Source organism: Podarcis bocagei (assembly GCF_964188305.1).
Source record: "Podarcis bocagei genome assembly, chromosome: 3".
NCBI classification, from domain to species: domain Eukaryota; kingdom Metazoa; phylum Chordata; class Lepidosauria; order Squamata; family Lacertidae; genus Podarcis; species Podarcis bocagei.
The window spans coordinates 27366728-27384209 of NC_138127.1; the positions used below are offsets into that span (position 1 = coordinate 27366728).

A 17482-nucleotide genomic window follows, 5' to 3' on the forward strand; every position below is an offset into this window, starting at 1 on the left:
TTGCTCATAATGTTTGTGTTGCAGTATTTCTTACTACCTTGTTTTAGCAATATCTGTAGGTGCAGTTTTACACCCACTGTCCCTGGAGTAATCCGTATTGAAATCGGACTTAATTTTGAGTAGGAATGTATAGGATTGTACTGTGAGGCTTCTGCTAATGTTACTTGGCAAGAGTGGTGGCTTCCCTGGTTGTGGTTGTAAAGTTTCTCAAATCACATGTGCACAGTTTCCTGTAAGCAGGTTTTAATGTGGGGTCAGGGTTCATGAAGTTTGATTTCTTCATGGTAATTAAACTTCCAGAGGTCTAGCTGATTCCATTTCCACCATGGATTTTCGACTACCAGTATGTCATTGAAATGGGAGCACCCTCATAGAATGTAGGAGTTTCTGTATAATCGAGGGATCCCAATTTTTCCATCACCCTTCTAGACGGGACCTCTTCTTTAATTTGTGTATTGAGGATCAGTGATTTCTGCACTAACGTGATTTCTCCACTAAGACAATGGAGAAAAAGAGATACTGGGCAATTTCAAAATGATAGGTAGCCCTAGGGTAGGCCTGCTTTACAACACCAACTAAAAATGTGCATTTTTTTTGTCACACCCCTTGTATATAACAGGGACATCCAACTCCCAAGAAACTGCGATCTACTCCCGGGGGGGGGGAATGGTAGTGATCTACCCATTTCGGGGGTGGGGGAGCTCAAATTTGTTGAGTTTTTTTTTAGGGGAGGCACAGAATTTGCACTCCTTAATTTGGGAATGCCAAAGTACGTGCACCAAAAACGGAGCTGGGCGGCGATAATTCCATCTTCCGTTTTAGCGATCCTGCACAAATGCACAACATAGCAAGGGGGCGGGGCCAGAAATGAGCAAGCGATCTACCACAATCGACCAGTATCACCCAGGGATCGACCTATCGATCGTGGTCGACCAGTTGGAGACCCCTGGTATATAATATGCCTGGACCACATAATGTAGTTAACTGATGCTTTTTAAGTGATTATAATATTTGATTGCTGTATTTCTTGTTCTAACCCATCCAGACAAAGGGCAGATATGTTATGCCCAAAGGTGAGCAGTGGTCTTAGTACAGCTATGGCGTGCTTGGAGTGAGTTTGATAAGGAGGGCAAAGCAAATTAGGGCTACAGAGGGGCCAGAATCATCTCTTCCAACCCCACTATACATAAGTAAACTTACATGAGTCTTTCACTGCTATTAAATTACACAAAGTGGCATTGTTAAAAGCTGTTGGGAGTTCTTTCTGAGGAATACTTGTTGCATTATTCAGTGTCTCCTGCATGGGTACAATATTTCTAACAGCTGTGATTTTAATTATTGAAGCCCTAATTTCTTTTTAAGGGCAGTGAAATTTATGTTCTTCAACAAGACGGAAGATGACATACTTTGGAGAAATCAGCTGGAGCAACTAGCCCTGAATGATGCAAGGTAACTGGGGAGACCCTGGAACTGGGTAATTGGGGGAAAGATGGTAACTTGATTGTTCTTGAGGAGGATGGAGACTTCCCCCCACTTTCCTTGCAGTAGGTGCCTGCTCAGTTCTAGCAATGTAGAGAAGTATGTTACTCCTGCAAGTACAAAATACATAGAAATGCAGCTTTATTGGGCAGTACAGGTTAGCTTTGAACAATATATATCCTATGTAGGGATAGGTGCACAGAAAGGAATTTAATGCGGTGATGATCATATTACCTCCTGTTACTCATCTCCCCTGTTTACATCATTCATTGCTTGCACCCCTTGTCTTGCATTTAAGCTTGGTTTGAATTTGCAGTAGTGTAGCGTACAAGGCATTCATTTGTTAGTCATCCAAATTACTTTTTGAAATATTAATGAAGTGCTTTGGGCTGTGGGTGTGGTTGTGTTGAATAATTATTCATCTTGCTTAAAGCAAAGTGCCTCATCTCTGCAGGACCAACATCAGATCACTGCTTTATATCCAAACCATTCGCTATTTTTGTTACAGAAAGGGCTATGTAAAAAGCTTTTATTCAGTTGTTTATCTGCCGCGTTAGTTACACACTGCAGGGGGAAGCGGCTTCCTTTATTATTTTAATGGGAAAGAATCACAGGGAAATTGTTTTTCACATTGATTTTGACGGAAAATATAGAAATCTTGTTTCTGCCTATAGTGGTGATTTCCCATCATCTCAATATGCCTTTCATTGTTCAGAGATGCTGCTGTAGTTCATAATATTTTCGTCCCCTAAATCCCAGAACAATATCATCACTGTTATCATTATTGCATGCCACTTATGCCAAAATGGTTTCCAAATGGCTATGAAATCAATGATAAAATACATACACAATTAAAATACACAATAACAATTTAATCAGAACATTAAAGCATTATTAATGAATATGCAATAAAAGAGGCCAGTTAGAAAGGAGAACTGTTAAAATAAGAGTAGGAGAAATCCTGAAGTCACTGTAATTTTCATACTTCCCAAATGCAATGAAGACCAGAAGGGAACAGATTTTAGCCTTCACTCTAGATCAAACTCCGTGTTGCAGAACCATACAAGACCTGATATGCTGACATACAAATAATATCCAATTTTATTTATTTTTTGCTCGTTCCAGTTTGTTCTATGGCTGAATAAATAGTGCATGCTCTGTGACTTAATCATTCTGTCTTTCAGATTTGAGGTTCAGTTTGTCCTCTCGGAGCCAAAGAAAGGCTGGAAAGGCAAAGAAGGAAAAATTTCTTCCTCTCTTCTTTCCCAATTTGTGAAAAGAAGTAAATGTGATTCTAAGGTGCTCATATGTATCTGTGGTCCAGCACCTTTCATGGAGCAAGGAATACAGTAAGTAAAAGAGGAAATATTGATCTGTTACATGTTGTATACTTCATATGCTCTCCTCGCCCATTAATTTTTATAATTGATATTTTATTTTAAAATTTCCAAATATAAAGCAGTAAAGAATTTACATATGTGGGAAACTTGGTGAGAGCCACCTAGGGTAGAATAATCCATTGTTTTCAGTGGATCTGCCCGGACTAAAATTGGATACCACTTGTTAGTTTTAATACTGCTTTTCTGTGGGCTAATTTTAAGGGTGGGTTGGTGTGACTGAAAAGTTTGTTTTGCTGGGCAGGTTGGGTCCCCAAGTGTTCTCTTTTTCTTTTCCCCTGCCAGCAAACGGTAAACGGGTGGCAGCCTCTGATTGGCCAGGGTTCCAGGAGAGGGAGTTGAAAAAGAGAGGATTTTGAGAGACAGTTTGTAGGTTGGGAGAATAGGGTGGGAGGTAGGGAGTGAGAGGATAGAGAGAGTTGGTTCTGGGTAGAAACGTCCACTTTAAGGAATATATCACAAGCTAGAGAAAGGAGACTCTGAGCTTAGTGTGAAGGACAGTGTGTGGTGTCCTGTAAGAGTAATAAGCCAGGAATTAACTGGGAGGCTGAGGCTGAGCCAGGAGAAGTAGAAACTGTGAGGATACAGTCTACTTAGGTTTCATTCCAGTCAGGAGGGGAGAGATTCTTCAACCAAAAGAGAAGTCTCCCAAACCAGTTAAGAGGGGTGTGGTGATCCCTTGGGTCTGTTACTTGGAGTATCTCAGGAGTAGGGTTGTCTAAGGAGGGTGTAACTGACAGAAAATACCACCTTGTTTAAGAACCAAAGTATTAAGCGGCAACAGCTGTGCAACAGCTGAGAAAGAACTGAAGTGAAATAGCATTATAATCTGAAGTATCCTATGTTTTACCCACTTTGTGTCATAAACTTCCTTTGTTTAATAAAATCTTTCTTGTTTATTGGATCAAATCCTGCCTGAGACTCCAAATTATTAAGTTTTCCCTCACACAAGTACCCTACAAGATAATCTAGGGTAGTTTGTAGGAATTCGTGGAACTGGTGTTCTGTGAGGTGGGTGCACTATATTTAAGTGAGGGCGGTGTGTGTGTGTGTGTATATATATATATATAAAATGTAATGCTACTTTAATATTCGTGTTTTCCCTCTGTACATTATTTTGTGTATATGTGTTTGTTTCATTCCAGGTTTCTGCAAGATCTTGGGTATTCCTCTAAAGAAACACACTGTTTTACAGCTTAAATATGCAGCATTAAGACCCTAGGTTGTGCACTTCAAAAACATTGGTTTTTAAAAAAAAAATCCAAGAAAATATTATGCATGAATATCTTGTTCTTTTTATGTGATTACTTGAACTCTTATCATATTTAGGTGAGAGTGGGTTCTTTTATATTCTGCTGTTTTGAAATTGTATTTATTTTTGTTACTATATCAAACTTAACCAGAATATTTTAAGGGGTAAGTAAACTAGCACGTGTATGTATTGCACAGATATGAACTTTGTCCTCCATCAAGTACGATTTAGTAGCATCCCTTTGCACTGGTTACTATGTCTGTATAGGCACTAGAGACCTTATTTTAAATTATAACTTCACCACTTTCCAAAGTCTCGGCAATATAGTATGAAGTTATATGTTATACAGTTAACTCAGGAAAACAATCTTACAGGTGTCATAACACTGTAGTATTGTAAATAACGAGTGTTCTTATAATTTATACGCAAAATATTGGTTTTATATACTAAATCACTTTTTGTATCATGTTAATAAAAACAAGATGGTTGCGTTTAAATACATCAACTTGTTCATTATTATTTTTAATATAATTTTATTGCATTTCAGAACAACCACAAAAATGTACAGAACTCAAAAACACCAGCCTCCTCCCCACCAGCATCCACTGACCCTCCACCCACCTGTTCCCCAGGTAGTTTAATGTCATCAGCACATAGTTCAAGTGGCTATCTATACTCATAACTACTATTAACCTAGAAGCATAATTGCAGAGTTGGAAGCGGCCCTGTAGTCCCAACCCCCTGCAATGCAGGTATCTCAGCTAAAGCATCCATGACAGATGGCCATCCAACCTCTGCTTAAAAGCCTCCAATGCGGGAGAGTCCACCACCTCTTGAAGAAGTCTGTTCCACTGTCAAAGAGCTCTTAGCACCAGAAAGTTCTTCCTGCTGTTTAGTTGGAATCTCCTTTCTTGTCACTTGAAGCCATTGGTTCAGATCCTACCCTCCGGAGCAGGGGAAACCAAGCTTGCTCCATCTTTCATGTGACAGCTCTTTAGATATTTGAAGATGGCTGTTGTATCTCCTCGCAACATCCTCTTATCCAGGGTAAGCATCCAACTCCCTTAACTGTTCCCAACCTTGATCATCTTGGTCAGTCCCCTCTGCACACATCTCAGCTTGTCAATATCCTCCATAAACTGTGGTGCCCACAATTGGACACAGTACTCCATGTGTGGTCTGACCAAGGCAGAATTGAGCAGTACTGTTATTTCCCTTGATCTGGCCATTATACTTCTGTTGATGCAGCCTATAATAGCATTAGCTTTTTTTGCTGCTGCGTCACACTGCTGCCTCAACCTGTATTAATACAATATGCAATTTTCAACATAGGTCTGCAAGATTAACTTCTTTCTGCTTTTCAGACAAGCAACAGTCACTTAAAGACACTACCTTGAAAATCACCAAGGTAAATGCCTTCATTGGAATTTTAAGTGATGGCATCTGGCTTTAGAGCTGAAGAAATTTCACCCTAAATATGGAGACACAGCATAGCACATATAATAGAAAATCAAAAGGAAGGTTAGCTCATTTTTGTCTTTTAAAGGTGTGTGTGTTTGTGTACGTAGTGATGATTTACAGTGGTGCCCCGCAAGACGAATGCCTCGCAAGACGAAAAACTCGCTAGACGAAAGGGTTTTGCGGTTTTTGAGCTGCTTCGCAAGATGAATTTCCCTATGGGCTTGCTTCGCAAGACGAAAACGTCTTGCAAGTTTGTTTCCTTTTTCTTAACATCATTAATAAGTTGCGACTTGACTTCAAGGAGCAACTCATAGAACGCGGTGTGGTAGCCTTTTTTGAGGTTTTTGGTGATTTTTGAAGTTTTTCCAAAACTTTTCCGACACCGTGCTTCGGAAGACGAAAAATTCGCTAGACGAAAAAACTCACGGAACGAATTAATTTCATCTTGCGAGGCACCACTGTACTGTATTTTCTGCTCTATAAGACTGACTTTTTCCCTCCTAAAAAGTAAGGGGAAATGTGTGCGTCTTATGGAGTGAATGCAGGCTGCGCAGCTATCACAGAAGCCAGAACAGCAAGAGGGATTGCTGCTTTCACTGTGCAGCGATCCCTCTTGCTGTTCTGGCTTCTGAGATTCAGAATATTTTTTTTCTTGTTTTCCTCCTCCAAAAACTAGGTGCGTCTTGTGGTCTGGTGCATCTTATAGAGTGAAAAATACGGTACCTCTGGTGGAAGGTATGTTAGCCTATAAAAGACTTGCTTGATTAAGCATGCACATATAATCTCAGATCACTTGGAACGAAGCTCTGCTTATGTAAAGAGAATAAATGACCACTGCTTTCTCTTTTGGTAAACTACATAAGCGGATTAGCTGTAGTGATACAAAAAGTCATCACAGATATTTATTCAATTCTGATAATAATACCTGGATGGGAGTAAATGCAGAGGGAAAAATATCTCTTGCTTGGATTGTATGATGTTCAGAAGTGGCATCCCTATTGGCCCCAAGGAGGAGTACATACCATTACTTTCCGCACCAGGGATTTTGCTTAATTATGCTAACAATCATGGTGCAGGCAGAAGGAGCTATTTAGGGCCCAGCTTCCTAATCATTAGAAATCTTCTAAACTGTTTCCACTCATCTGTGACACTTCATCAGACATTACCTACATGCTTTCCATCTTGTCATAAAGGTAATAAACTTGGTTTTGTTTGTTTTTGAAGTGAAAGCTTGGATTCTCAGACTTACTATGCCTAATATCAATTTCTGTATATAATGTTGGAATTGTAGAAAGTACGTGACCTTCTTTCAGCTTTTCCTTTCTGAGCTCAATGCTTAAGATGGGTTTATCTTTGCCTCTGTAATGAACCTGTGAAGTTTGCTGCTGTACAGTAGGGGGAGAACACTGGTTTAAACGTCTTCAACAGGGCATTAGGTAAATTAATGGGGAATAGGTTATTAGCAAGGGCTGTCAGCAATGAATAGCTAAGGGAAACCTTCAGGGTGAGAGGCAGTCTACCATTGAATAGCAAGTGCTAAGGAGCAAACAGACAGAGGATTAAGAAGGGCCTGCTTGCTTTCCTTGTGGGATTGCTGAAGGCATCTCCCTGGCCACTGAATGGGTCTTTTGTCTGATCCAGTAGATCTCTTCTTACCATCCTCGATGTCTTGACAGTCCCAAATCCTGAATCATGCTCTCTGTGTGTGTATGTGTGTGTGTAATTACTACAAGCAAAACATCTAGCTGTGGCGTCCCCTGTTAAGAGTGTTGCCATAGTAACATGGGCACACTTAAACCAAGGGAAAGCAAACCGCTGGAAAATAATCATGTTCCGTTCTGTTCTTTTGTTCTGCACTTGGAAAGCAAGGTTGATCAGAACTTCCTCTTCATGGGAACAGGCAAAACCAGATAACGGCACTGAATGAAGCAACACCAGGTTGATCTTCACGTGAGAGCATCGCTTAGAACAGAATCAGAATAGACTTGTTCACAGTGCCGTGTCAGAAACAGGCAATATGCTAAAACATTTATTTTTTAGATGCCAGCAGCTTCCAAGATGATATTTGTGCCCCCCCCCCCGCTTGAATAATTGAGAGAGCATTTTAAAGGGGTTTTCTGTTCCTGCAAGAGGGAATTTGAGGGCCTTTTAAAATTGCATGATATGGAATCAACAGACCGGAAAATGTTAGTAGAAAGTTCATAATTTATTGAGTGGTTTAGAAGTTTCCCCTGGTGAAACCTTCCTAAAGTATTAGAAGTGTGAACACAAGAAACATTTCTTTATTTTTTAAATAAAATTGGGAGAGAAAGGTTGGAGACAATCGGCAGAGAGTACTCTGGTAAAGAGATTGCCCCATTACAGAAGGCAACAAATGGAAAATTATTTTCTTCAAGAACTACTGTTTAAAAACAAAGAAAACCAGCCTGTCTTTCATTAGTTACCAGCAGAAGGTGCAAGGGCATTGCTATTGTCTCATCTGGTTTCTCTTGCCTTCCTCCCTCTCCAGACTTTCATCCTCCTGTCTGTTGGCCAACCAGTGAAACTTAGGATAAAGCCTTACTTGTTTCACCCGACTTTTAAAAAACCCACCCCAAATCTTAGGCAACCTTAGCATTTCAAGTTGCATCACCCCAAACTCCTGTTCACGGAAACGGTCATCTGCTCAGGCAGCTCAGCAAAACCTTGAGTTTTCAAATTAGATGGAAGCCGGTTTGAGAGAAAGGAATATTTCTCAAGGAACTGCAGGATCCCTATGGATTGTGGTTGACGTCATGTGTACATAGCTTTGAACATCAGTGGTGGGAGCAAACGGTAATGTCGACACAGCCTTACTCTGCGCACTAGTGCTACACCGCCCTTTAAAAAGCAACCACAAATGATGCTCTCTCAGAAAAGCCCATGTGCCAAGACATGGGGAAAGTTGATGAGTCCCTGAGAAGCCATGGGAGGGTGGAGGAATGAAGACTGGGAGAAATCGGCCCACTCCCCAGTGCAGCTCTACAAATGTTGTCCTAGTGGACCATCTGAGCTCCCTCCAAATGCCAGCTCTAAGTTAAGCAACCTGCACAGATCCTACTCTGCTCCTGTAAGAAGAGATATGCTTGGTTGTTTTTTTTAAATAATATTTATTAACGTTTCAAAGGTTACAGGAAAAAAGCAAAAAACACATTTTTAAACATAAACAATACAACACATCACAGTAAAGAAAAACAAGAAGAAAAGAAAAAACAAGAAAAAATAAAATCCATTAAAAAAGCGAAAAAGAAAAATACAACACATCTTCCCATAACTTGTCTTTCATTAGCTTATTTCCTTGACCTCACACCTCCCTTTTTTGTATTCTAGTTCGATTATCTGTTTCAGCAAATCCTTTCCATCTTTTCAAATTTTTGTCCTGTAATTTATCTTAATATAATGTAATTTTACTTTCCCTCCTTTCACCAATTAGCAGTCAGTTTTTCCCAAATTCTTTATAACATTACTGCTAAAGCCACATAACATCATTCCAACATCCTTCTAACATTCATTAATTTTGCAATGTTTCTGTAAATAGTCTTTAAATTTCTTCCAATCTTCCTCCACCAACTCTTCTCCCTGGTCTCTGATTCTGCCAGTCATTTCCGCCAGATCCATGTAGTCCATCACCTTCATCTGCCATTCTTCCCGGGTGGGTAAATCTTGTGTCTTCCAAGAAATATGCTTGGTTCTGGCATCCAGGACAGAGCAGGTCCTCTCCCCACCCCCCCAGGCTCTAATGCCCAGGGCAACATGCTTCAAGCAAATGATTATTAATAGTAGGGACCAAACCACATGCAATTTTGCAGGGCTGCGCTAGCTTTAATAAAACCTGAACAAAGGCAGCTCCTATTTCTGTTGCAGTCTGGAAGCAAGTGATCTCAACAGCATAATAAATGCTGTGGGAAGGTTAGCAAAATGGCATTTGTAATTTGTGATGATGTACACAAGCTGTAAACCTTCCTCCGCAGTTCACTAGAGTCGGTCTTCATTCTCTCCCCCCTATGATTTTTTTTCTTTATGCTTTAAAAGGCTGAGGATGAATGCTTGCAAAATAATAAAAAAATGGAAGGACATGTAGAACTAGGTTAGGGCATAATATCATTTTCTGTTGTCTTTTAATAGCTGTATGCCTGCTTAGCTAGCTAAAGCGAAGCCCAATCCTACAAGTAAGAAAGCCCCTCTGTGTTCAGTGCACTGATTTGTTTATTAGTGGCTGGGAGCGCATGTCCTTTTTACCAAGAGAGTTCAGCCTTAGAGCATAATCTACTTGGTTTCCAAATGTGTCTCTTATCTACAAATGTAAAAAACCTTAAAGCATGTATGAAGGAAAGGCCATTGTTGTTTTCCACTCATATACAGTTACCCTCTACAATAAGTGTTCCTCTTTCAGCTGGGAACAGGAGCGTTCTGCCTTTATTAGAATCAACTAATAAAGCATCGAGGACGAGATGGTTGGATAGTGTCTTCGAAGCTACAAACATGAGTCTGACCAAACTGCGGGAGGCAGTGGAAGACAGAAGTGCCTAGCGTGCTCTGGTCCATGGAGTCACGAAGAGTTGGACACGACTAAACGACTAAACAACAACAAATAAAGCATCAGAACGCAATGTCCAAGCTTTTAAGAAAATCAGAACTCGTGATCATACTGGATATTACGCAAAACAAACAGGTGAAGGATCATGAAAAAAAGTCCTTTTGCAGCAGGTGATAAGAGTCTTGTGATGGAGTGGAGAAGGAGTTGTGTAGAATTAAATTGGATTGTGTCTGGTGCAAAGAGTTGTTGGGCTCTTTTGGGGAAAATGTAGCAGTTTATGGATTTGGTTTTAATGGACTAAGACAATTTCCCTTTTGAAATGGTTACTGGTGTGTTTTAATATTCAGGAACTTTTCTGCTTGCGTAAGCAGCTGAGTTCTGCTCGTGAATAATTCCTGCACAGTGTGAAATGGTGCAGATGCCTAGGCATGGACAAAGACTTCAGAGAGCCGGAGTAGAATTTATTTGCTTCATAGGCCCAATAATAAAATTCTAGGTGCATAGGAAGGCGCTGACTGGCTTTTCAGAAGAATCAGCTTTGAACTATTGTCATTCATGTGGGGATGGGGGTGGCTACCTCAAAATCACTTGGGAGGATGAATGTGCCTAGCAAGCTTTAATGTGCTGTACCTGAACAGAAATCCAGAGAGGCAGCCTCCAATACCTTACTTTATTTAATGCATATATTTAACAGGATCCCAGCAGCAGCATTACTGGGAGGATGAGGGGCAGGGTGGTCAGGACTGGGTGGGCCCACTGGTGATAATGCCAGAGTTTCTTTACCAGTGAGGTAAAAGAGTTCAGACCTTGCCATCATCTTTCCCACTCCCTTCACTCTCATCTCAAGCAACACTGAGGCAGCTGCCAGGAGGCTATTCCTGTAGCTTCCGGCAACCCATTCCTGTTTTTCAAGTGGTTTGTAATGGCTATCAGGGTTCCAGGTTGGAGTTCACGCCTGTCCTACCTGGAGATGCCAGGGTTCGAAGTTGGGGGATGTTCTACATGCAAAATGTATTCTACAGCCCTACCCTGTTTTTATTTCCCTTCTTCGGTCACAAAGGGTTATCAGAGCATCTAACAACTGAAAGTAATAGCCTAAAAACAGTCAACCCATAATAAAATATTAAAAACAGCAGAAGATAACGGGTAGATTTAGAATTGTGTAAGACTAGAAACAAACAGCAGGAATAATAATCAATTAATTAATTAATTTCTAGTACCCTGCTCATCTGATTGGGTTGTTCCAGACACACTGGGTGGCTTCCAGCAGAATATAAAGAACACACAATACATTAGACATTAAAAGGAAAAGGCCCAGAGCCAGAGAGAAGGAACATGTGTCTCTCCAAATATTGAACTGCAACTCAAGTCAGCCCTAGCCAGAATGGCCTATTATGCTAAAGGACTATGGGAGCTGTAGTTTAGCAATATCTCGAGGGCCACAGCTTCTCCATCCTATCGCTGGAAAAATGCAGATATCTTTACTGAGTGCTGAAAATATGAAGTCAACATCAAAGCAAATATCTCTGTGGCGTGCATTCTAGAAACATGGTCCTACTACTAAGAAATCTCTGCTTTGGCTTTTCTCATCTCAACAACAGAGCTGCTGAAGGCTGCCCACAGGCAATCCAAGAAGCTGAAGCGGAGTCAATGGCGCTTTAAGGTATTTGGTCTTGACCTACTCAGGGCTGGGAGGCAGTGGGGACAGCACTTCAAACTGTGTTTAAAAGTGGACTGGTTGCCAATGGACTTACTTCAAAACTGACAAGAATTTGATTTAAAATGTCGAGCCCAGTCTAGTGGCAGCATTTTATACTAGCTGAAACACACGTGAAGTCTTCAAAGAAATCCCATAGTGAACAATGCACTAATCCAAAATGTACACAGCTTCCATGAAGCTGGGTTTTCTGCCTTTGTACATCTTTAGGCCTCAGCAACCAATGGGCTCCAAGTAGCTAGGTTCGGGTGTCAGAAGCAGGTGCTACATAATCCAAAAGAGCCAGGGAAGCACTTCAGGAAGCACATAGTCACTTAAGCAGCCGGCACTTTCTCACCAGCCAACACCAAGACTTTATAGGGCCTGGTGGCAAAGATCTCCCTCAGGGCTGTCTACATCCACCCACTCCATTTTGCACTTTTGACCGAACGCTTCACTGAAGCAGCATGAAATAATAACCCATTAAGTGTTCTTTAACACAGGTAACATCCAGCACAAACAGGGACTTTTTTTCTGATGATGTTATCTTGTATGATTTGTTTCTGAGTTTTTGGTTCCAGAGAGACAAAAAAGAAAGAGAACAAATTGGTTTGACGTCTGGCTGAGGATTGATTCCAGCAAATGAGAAATGATAGCTAGACGTGTTCCATTTTAGGTTATTTCTAATGGTTTTTCTTATAACTGGATCCGAGACACTTGGGAGCTTTGGAGTGTCAATCTCACTTTAATACTGCTGGTCTAGTGATCTGACGGTAATTGACAAAAGAGAGTTCCAACAATGGAGAAATTAAGTCTTACGTGATTACACAGGGTAATTGTGTTAAACAAGATAGCTCTTCCAAAGCTTTTGTTCTCCTCACAAAGAGGGCCTATCCACATACATGGAAAGGCTTTGAAATCTCGGCAAGCCATGTCTAATCACTTCATGTGGCTTGGTATAAAGCTTAGATTTGGGGGGAAATGGGCGGAAGAGACCCCCATACATAGCTGTCAACGTTTCCCTTTTTTTAAGGGAAATTCCCTTATTCCAAATAGGATTCCTCACAAGAAAAGGGAAAAGTTGACAGCTATGCCCCCATAGCCTGTTTTCTTGCAGTTTGAGTCTTGTGTTGTAATACTGCTTGCCAGCTAAGAAATGTATTGCTTTGTAATTATTATTATATATTCATTATACACTTACATTTAGAAAAACGACGACGACAACGACTAGTTGGATTTTGAGCAGCTACATTCTGGACAGAGCTCTGTGGAGAATCTTATGGCTGCTAACAAATAAATCCAAACCCAAACCGTCACTGATGGGCCTATCTATGAATCCCTCTTTAATAGAACATAATTTGTGTTTGTTTACTGTGTGCATAAGCGTATGCTTGTGTATTTTTCAATATACCTTTTATCATCTCTTTAGAACACTTTTGTAATGTCTTAAAACTTCTTCTGTATTCTTTTTTAGTTTGGTATCTTTAGCAATGCGAATAGTTTTGATAATATGAAAAACCACAACATCATAACTTTTGCTGCCACACGTTAGTTTTAAAATGTCCCTTTGGAATGTTTTGTATTCTACTGAGGTTGGTTGATCTATGGTTTGGTGGCTTCCTTTTTCTCCATTGTTCCTTCTCCTCCTCCTCCTCCTCCTTGCCAACAGCTTGCTTGCCTGCCTTTTTCCTCTGGCCAAGAGGAGGCAAAGGATGGCAGACCCTTTCAGCTAGATCACTTACCCACCAGTAGCCTCCCTTCCTAGCAAGCAATCAGGTAATGGTAGCGAGGAAACCCAATAGCCCCACTGTACTTAAGGGCCCTCCAAAAACTGCTGCTGGGAATTGAAAGGGAACTTTGGCATCGAGTTTCGAAAAGAAATAAGGACATCATGGTTTAGTTGATTCCAAAGGATAACTGAACTTTTATCCAATGATCTTTAATCTGCCTCTTTTGCACACAACACACACTGCAGAGCACAGGCCCAGGACACTCCAACCTAAATGTGAATTGAGCATTCGGGGAGCACCAACAATCATTAAAGGGGCTCAGCTTCTCTTCTCAAATTCTTGCTTCCAGGTAAAACCATGGAGACAGACCCATTCACATTAATCAGTGCACAACAGGTACATCCAGACCCCTTGCAACTGGTTGCTATGGAATCTTGTGGAATCTTAAAGGGCGACCCATTTATTATAGCATAAGGTTCTGGGGACTGGGATCTACTTCATCAGATACATTGTAAGTTGAGCTATGCTTTTTAATAAACATTGGCACAGAGAAAACAATTGTTTCAGAAGCACATGACATTTCAGCCTCCAGGCAGTGCGTGAGACAAGATTGGCTCAAAGAAGGCCAATTGAAATGTCTTTAACCTTCTGGAAACCCAGAAGTGCAATCACATGCAGCTCTACAAGGAAGGAGTTCCAAAGGCATGGAGCTACCACAGAAAAGGACCTGTCTCTCAAAGGTCTAGGAGCTGGACACCCAGCAAAGCTCTCAGACTGAGATCCCAGTGCGTGGGCATCATAGTATGTGTGCAAGTGGCTCATCTAATAGCTCAGGCCTGATTAGGGCTTTGAAAATTAACACCAGCACTTTGAATTGGGCCTGAAAATACACTGGAAGCCAGGGCAGCTGATAGAACGCAGATGCTATTTTTATTTATGAGATTGCATGTGTTAATTTCAGTTTGTACCAACTCTGGATCCTTCCAGGTGAAGGGCAGGCAAAAAGTGGTCAGCATATGAATAAAATAAACAAGAACAAATGAGAGGTATTAAACCTTATCTCCCTGATGCGCTAGCTTTCTAGAGGCAGGTTTGATTAAAATAAGAAATAGTTTGCAATATAATCGCCACCCACAGTTTGCAGATGTAAAATCCAATAGACTACCACCCGCTCTGCTTCTCCTCCAATGGCCCCTGTCCTTTTCGGAATTCGATGCCACGTGACCAGAGCCTTCTTTTTTTCCGACGTGGGAGGAGCTTGAGAGCATTCATTCACGAGGCTGGCTGAGGGGGAGGAGCTTTCCTGCCTTTGCTTCAGTGCGGCGCGCTTCTTCTTATGAATGAAAGCGGCTTGCCCGCTCGTCTGGAGCGGAGGAAGGAGCCCCGGACAGGTAAGGGGATTTATGAAGTGGGGGGCGGGACACGGGACACGACGAGCTTCGGGCGTTTCTCCCGCGGCTTCCTCTCCTAGCAAACTCAAGGGAGTGTATGTTTTGATGGGATGGCTGCAGGTGGGCTCAGAAGACTATTTAATTCGGAGGGGACCCTCTGCTCTCCTTCCTCTTTAGCCGCACCGTAACCACGTTTTTACTCCGAAGCAAGCCCTGTTGGCGGATCGATTCCACCGCTGCGCGCGTGTCTCAGCCGCCAAGCGTTGAATCGCTCCGTCCCCTTATTGTAAAGGGACCGTGTGGAATTGACCAGTGGCTCCGTATCTCCGTAGAAAGACGCGGCAGGGGTGGTGATGCCGTCTGGAATCGGAACCGTACTAGAATCGTAGAGTTAGGAGGGACCACAAGCGTCATCTAGTCCATCCCCTGCAATGCAGGACTCTTTTTGCCAACGCGGGGCTCGAACCCACGACTGTGAGATGAAGAGTCCGGTTTGCCTGGAAGCGGGAGTGCAGCTGTGACTGGGAGAATCAATACTCAGCTGGGAACGTGTAAATGGAGGAGGGGAGGGGGTTCTTTTTTCTCTCTGCCTCCCTCCCCGCTCTGGTATCGCCGCCGCGATTGCTTTGCAGCCACAGACTTTTGCTGATGACCCGCTGTGGCTGCTGATCACCAATTTCTCTAGTCGAGGCAGCTGGTAGAAAGGATATTTATTTAGCTATAGAACCTTTCGCAGACTGCTTTTCAGTCCCTAAAAAGAGAGTGAAACATGATAAAAATAAAAACAGATAGGAAGAACAGCAGCTTTTTTACTAAAATGGGAAGGGGAACAAAAGATAAGAGCTTTTTTTTTTAAAATGCTTTTTAAAAACTCAAGCAAATAAAAAAGTCTCCATCAGGCGCCAGAAAGACATCAGAGTTGGCACAAGGTGAGCTTCCTTAGGGAGAACATCACTGATACCATCTACCTGTGAAGGAAGGGAGGGAAACCCGGACATGGAGCTTGGAGGAAGATCTTAATACATGGACAGGTTTGTGCAGATAACTGGGTCTTCTAGTCATTTAGGTTACAGAATGGAAGCCAATGCAGTTGCTTTAAGATTGGTGAGGAATCGTGTACACACACACACACACACACACACACACACACACACACACACACACTGCACCAATTGAAGTTTCAAGGGCAGCCCCATGTATCTTGTATTATAGTTGTGCAGATAGGAAATTATCAGAGCATGGCTAGCTGCCACCTGGCTAGCTCTGTCCAGGACCAGCCATAGCTGGTGGAAAATGCGTTGTGTCCCAGGTGTAATTTGAGCACCCAACAATATGGCTGGATCAAGTAGCTCCCCTCAAAATAAAAGCTAGATTATGTAGGCAGGGTGCAATCTGGCCCACTAGTCTTGTCTGGACTCTGCTTTAGTTTGTTGTTCCTCATCCAGGTTACTGCTAATTCCAGAATTGGCTGCAAAACATATTGTTGGATCTTTGTGTTATTTCACTCTTGGGATTTTTGTAGTACAGAAAGTCACCACTGGGACTGCTTTTAGCATTTTCGTTGCTGATTGAACTGTTGAAGGTAAGGTGTTCATTGAAACAAATGTCAAGAATATGAAATGTTAAGCAAAAACAACTGGAAAATAACCAGAGGCTCTGTAAAAGATGTGCTGTATTTTTATGAAGTGGCCTGATCCATGTCTTGTTCTGCTTGATTCAGTTATTTCTGAGATTTCTATCTTGCTTCAAACCTCGTATGATATTGTGCCTTTTGTGTACACCAGCGCTTTTTCAGTGACATTTTCCTTTTGCAGCTCTTTCTTGAGAGAGCAGCTCCTTCTCCCCCACTTACGTTCTGTCAGACAGAAAAAGTTGTACAAGCAAAATGGCCTTTAAAAAGGAGCTGGGGCTGTTTTCTTTTTTCTTCTTGTTGTAAATGCTCTGGATTTTTTCCTTTTATTTATCCTTTGGATTGATGCTGCTGATTTATGGAAAGTTTCACACAGTATATTTAAAGTGCAAGCAACACACATTTATAGCCATGACTTTCCCCAAAGAATTTTAGGAACTGCAGTTTGTTGAAGGTACTGGGAAATATAGCTCTATGAATGGGGATATCACATCTCTCAGGATTCTTTGGGGAAAGTTAAGTGCTTTAAATCAGTGTTCAAAATGCCCCAGGTGTTAGGACCTGTGCAAGGAGCAAAACATTCCTATCATGACTCAGTAGAGATTTCTGGGCACCAGGTTGGCAACCACAGTTAGTCCATAGTTAATACAATTTCCATTTCCACTGTGTGTGTTTCTCCTTCTTCCATACTGGGACATGTGAATTGATGTTGGAGCAAGCTATGGTCAAGCAATGTAGTTGAGATTGTAGAATCGTAGTGTTGGACGGGAACCCCCCAGGGTCATCCAGTCCAACCCCCTGGTGAATAGACATTCTGTTGTGGCGACCGTAACCCAGGTTTAAGGTGCCATTTGTTGCCTGGCTTTCTAACACTGCTTTAAATGTACAATA

The 17482-nt window shown here is 41.7% G+C and overlaps 1 protein-coding gene and 1 long non-coding RNA gene across 4 annotated transcripts in view; both read left to right on the forward strand.

The window, feature by feature from the left end:
* CYB5R4 (cytochrome b5 reductase 4) overlaps positions 1-4629 on the forward strand; it is a 35836-nt gene extending 31207 nt beyond the window's left edge. For all 3 annotated transcript variants that reach the window (XM_081187368.1, XM_081187366.1, XM_081187367.1), the window contains 3 exons: positions 1363-1449; positions 2664-2828; positions 4022-4629. In XM_081187368.1, the coding sequence (XP_081043494.1) occupies positions 1363-1449; positions 2664-2828; positions 4022-4076 (307 nt within the window). In that variant the 3' untranslated portion in view covers positions 4077-4629. The remainder of the gene's footprint in view (positions 1-1362; positions 1450-2663; positions 2829-4021) is intronic.
* LOC308583449 overlaps positions 1-9354 on the forward strand; it is a 193056-nt gene extending 183702 nt beyond the window's left edge. Inside the window, exon 3 of the long non-coding RNA XR_014006227.1 lies at positions 9341-9354. This is a non-coding gene — a long non-coding RNA (uncharacterized lncRNA). The remainder of the gene's footprint in view (positions 1-9340) is intronic.
* Positions 9355-17482: the final 8128 nt, after the last annotated feature.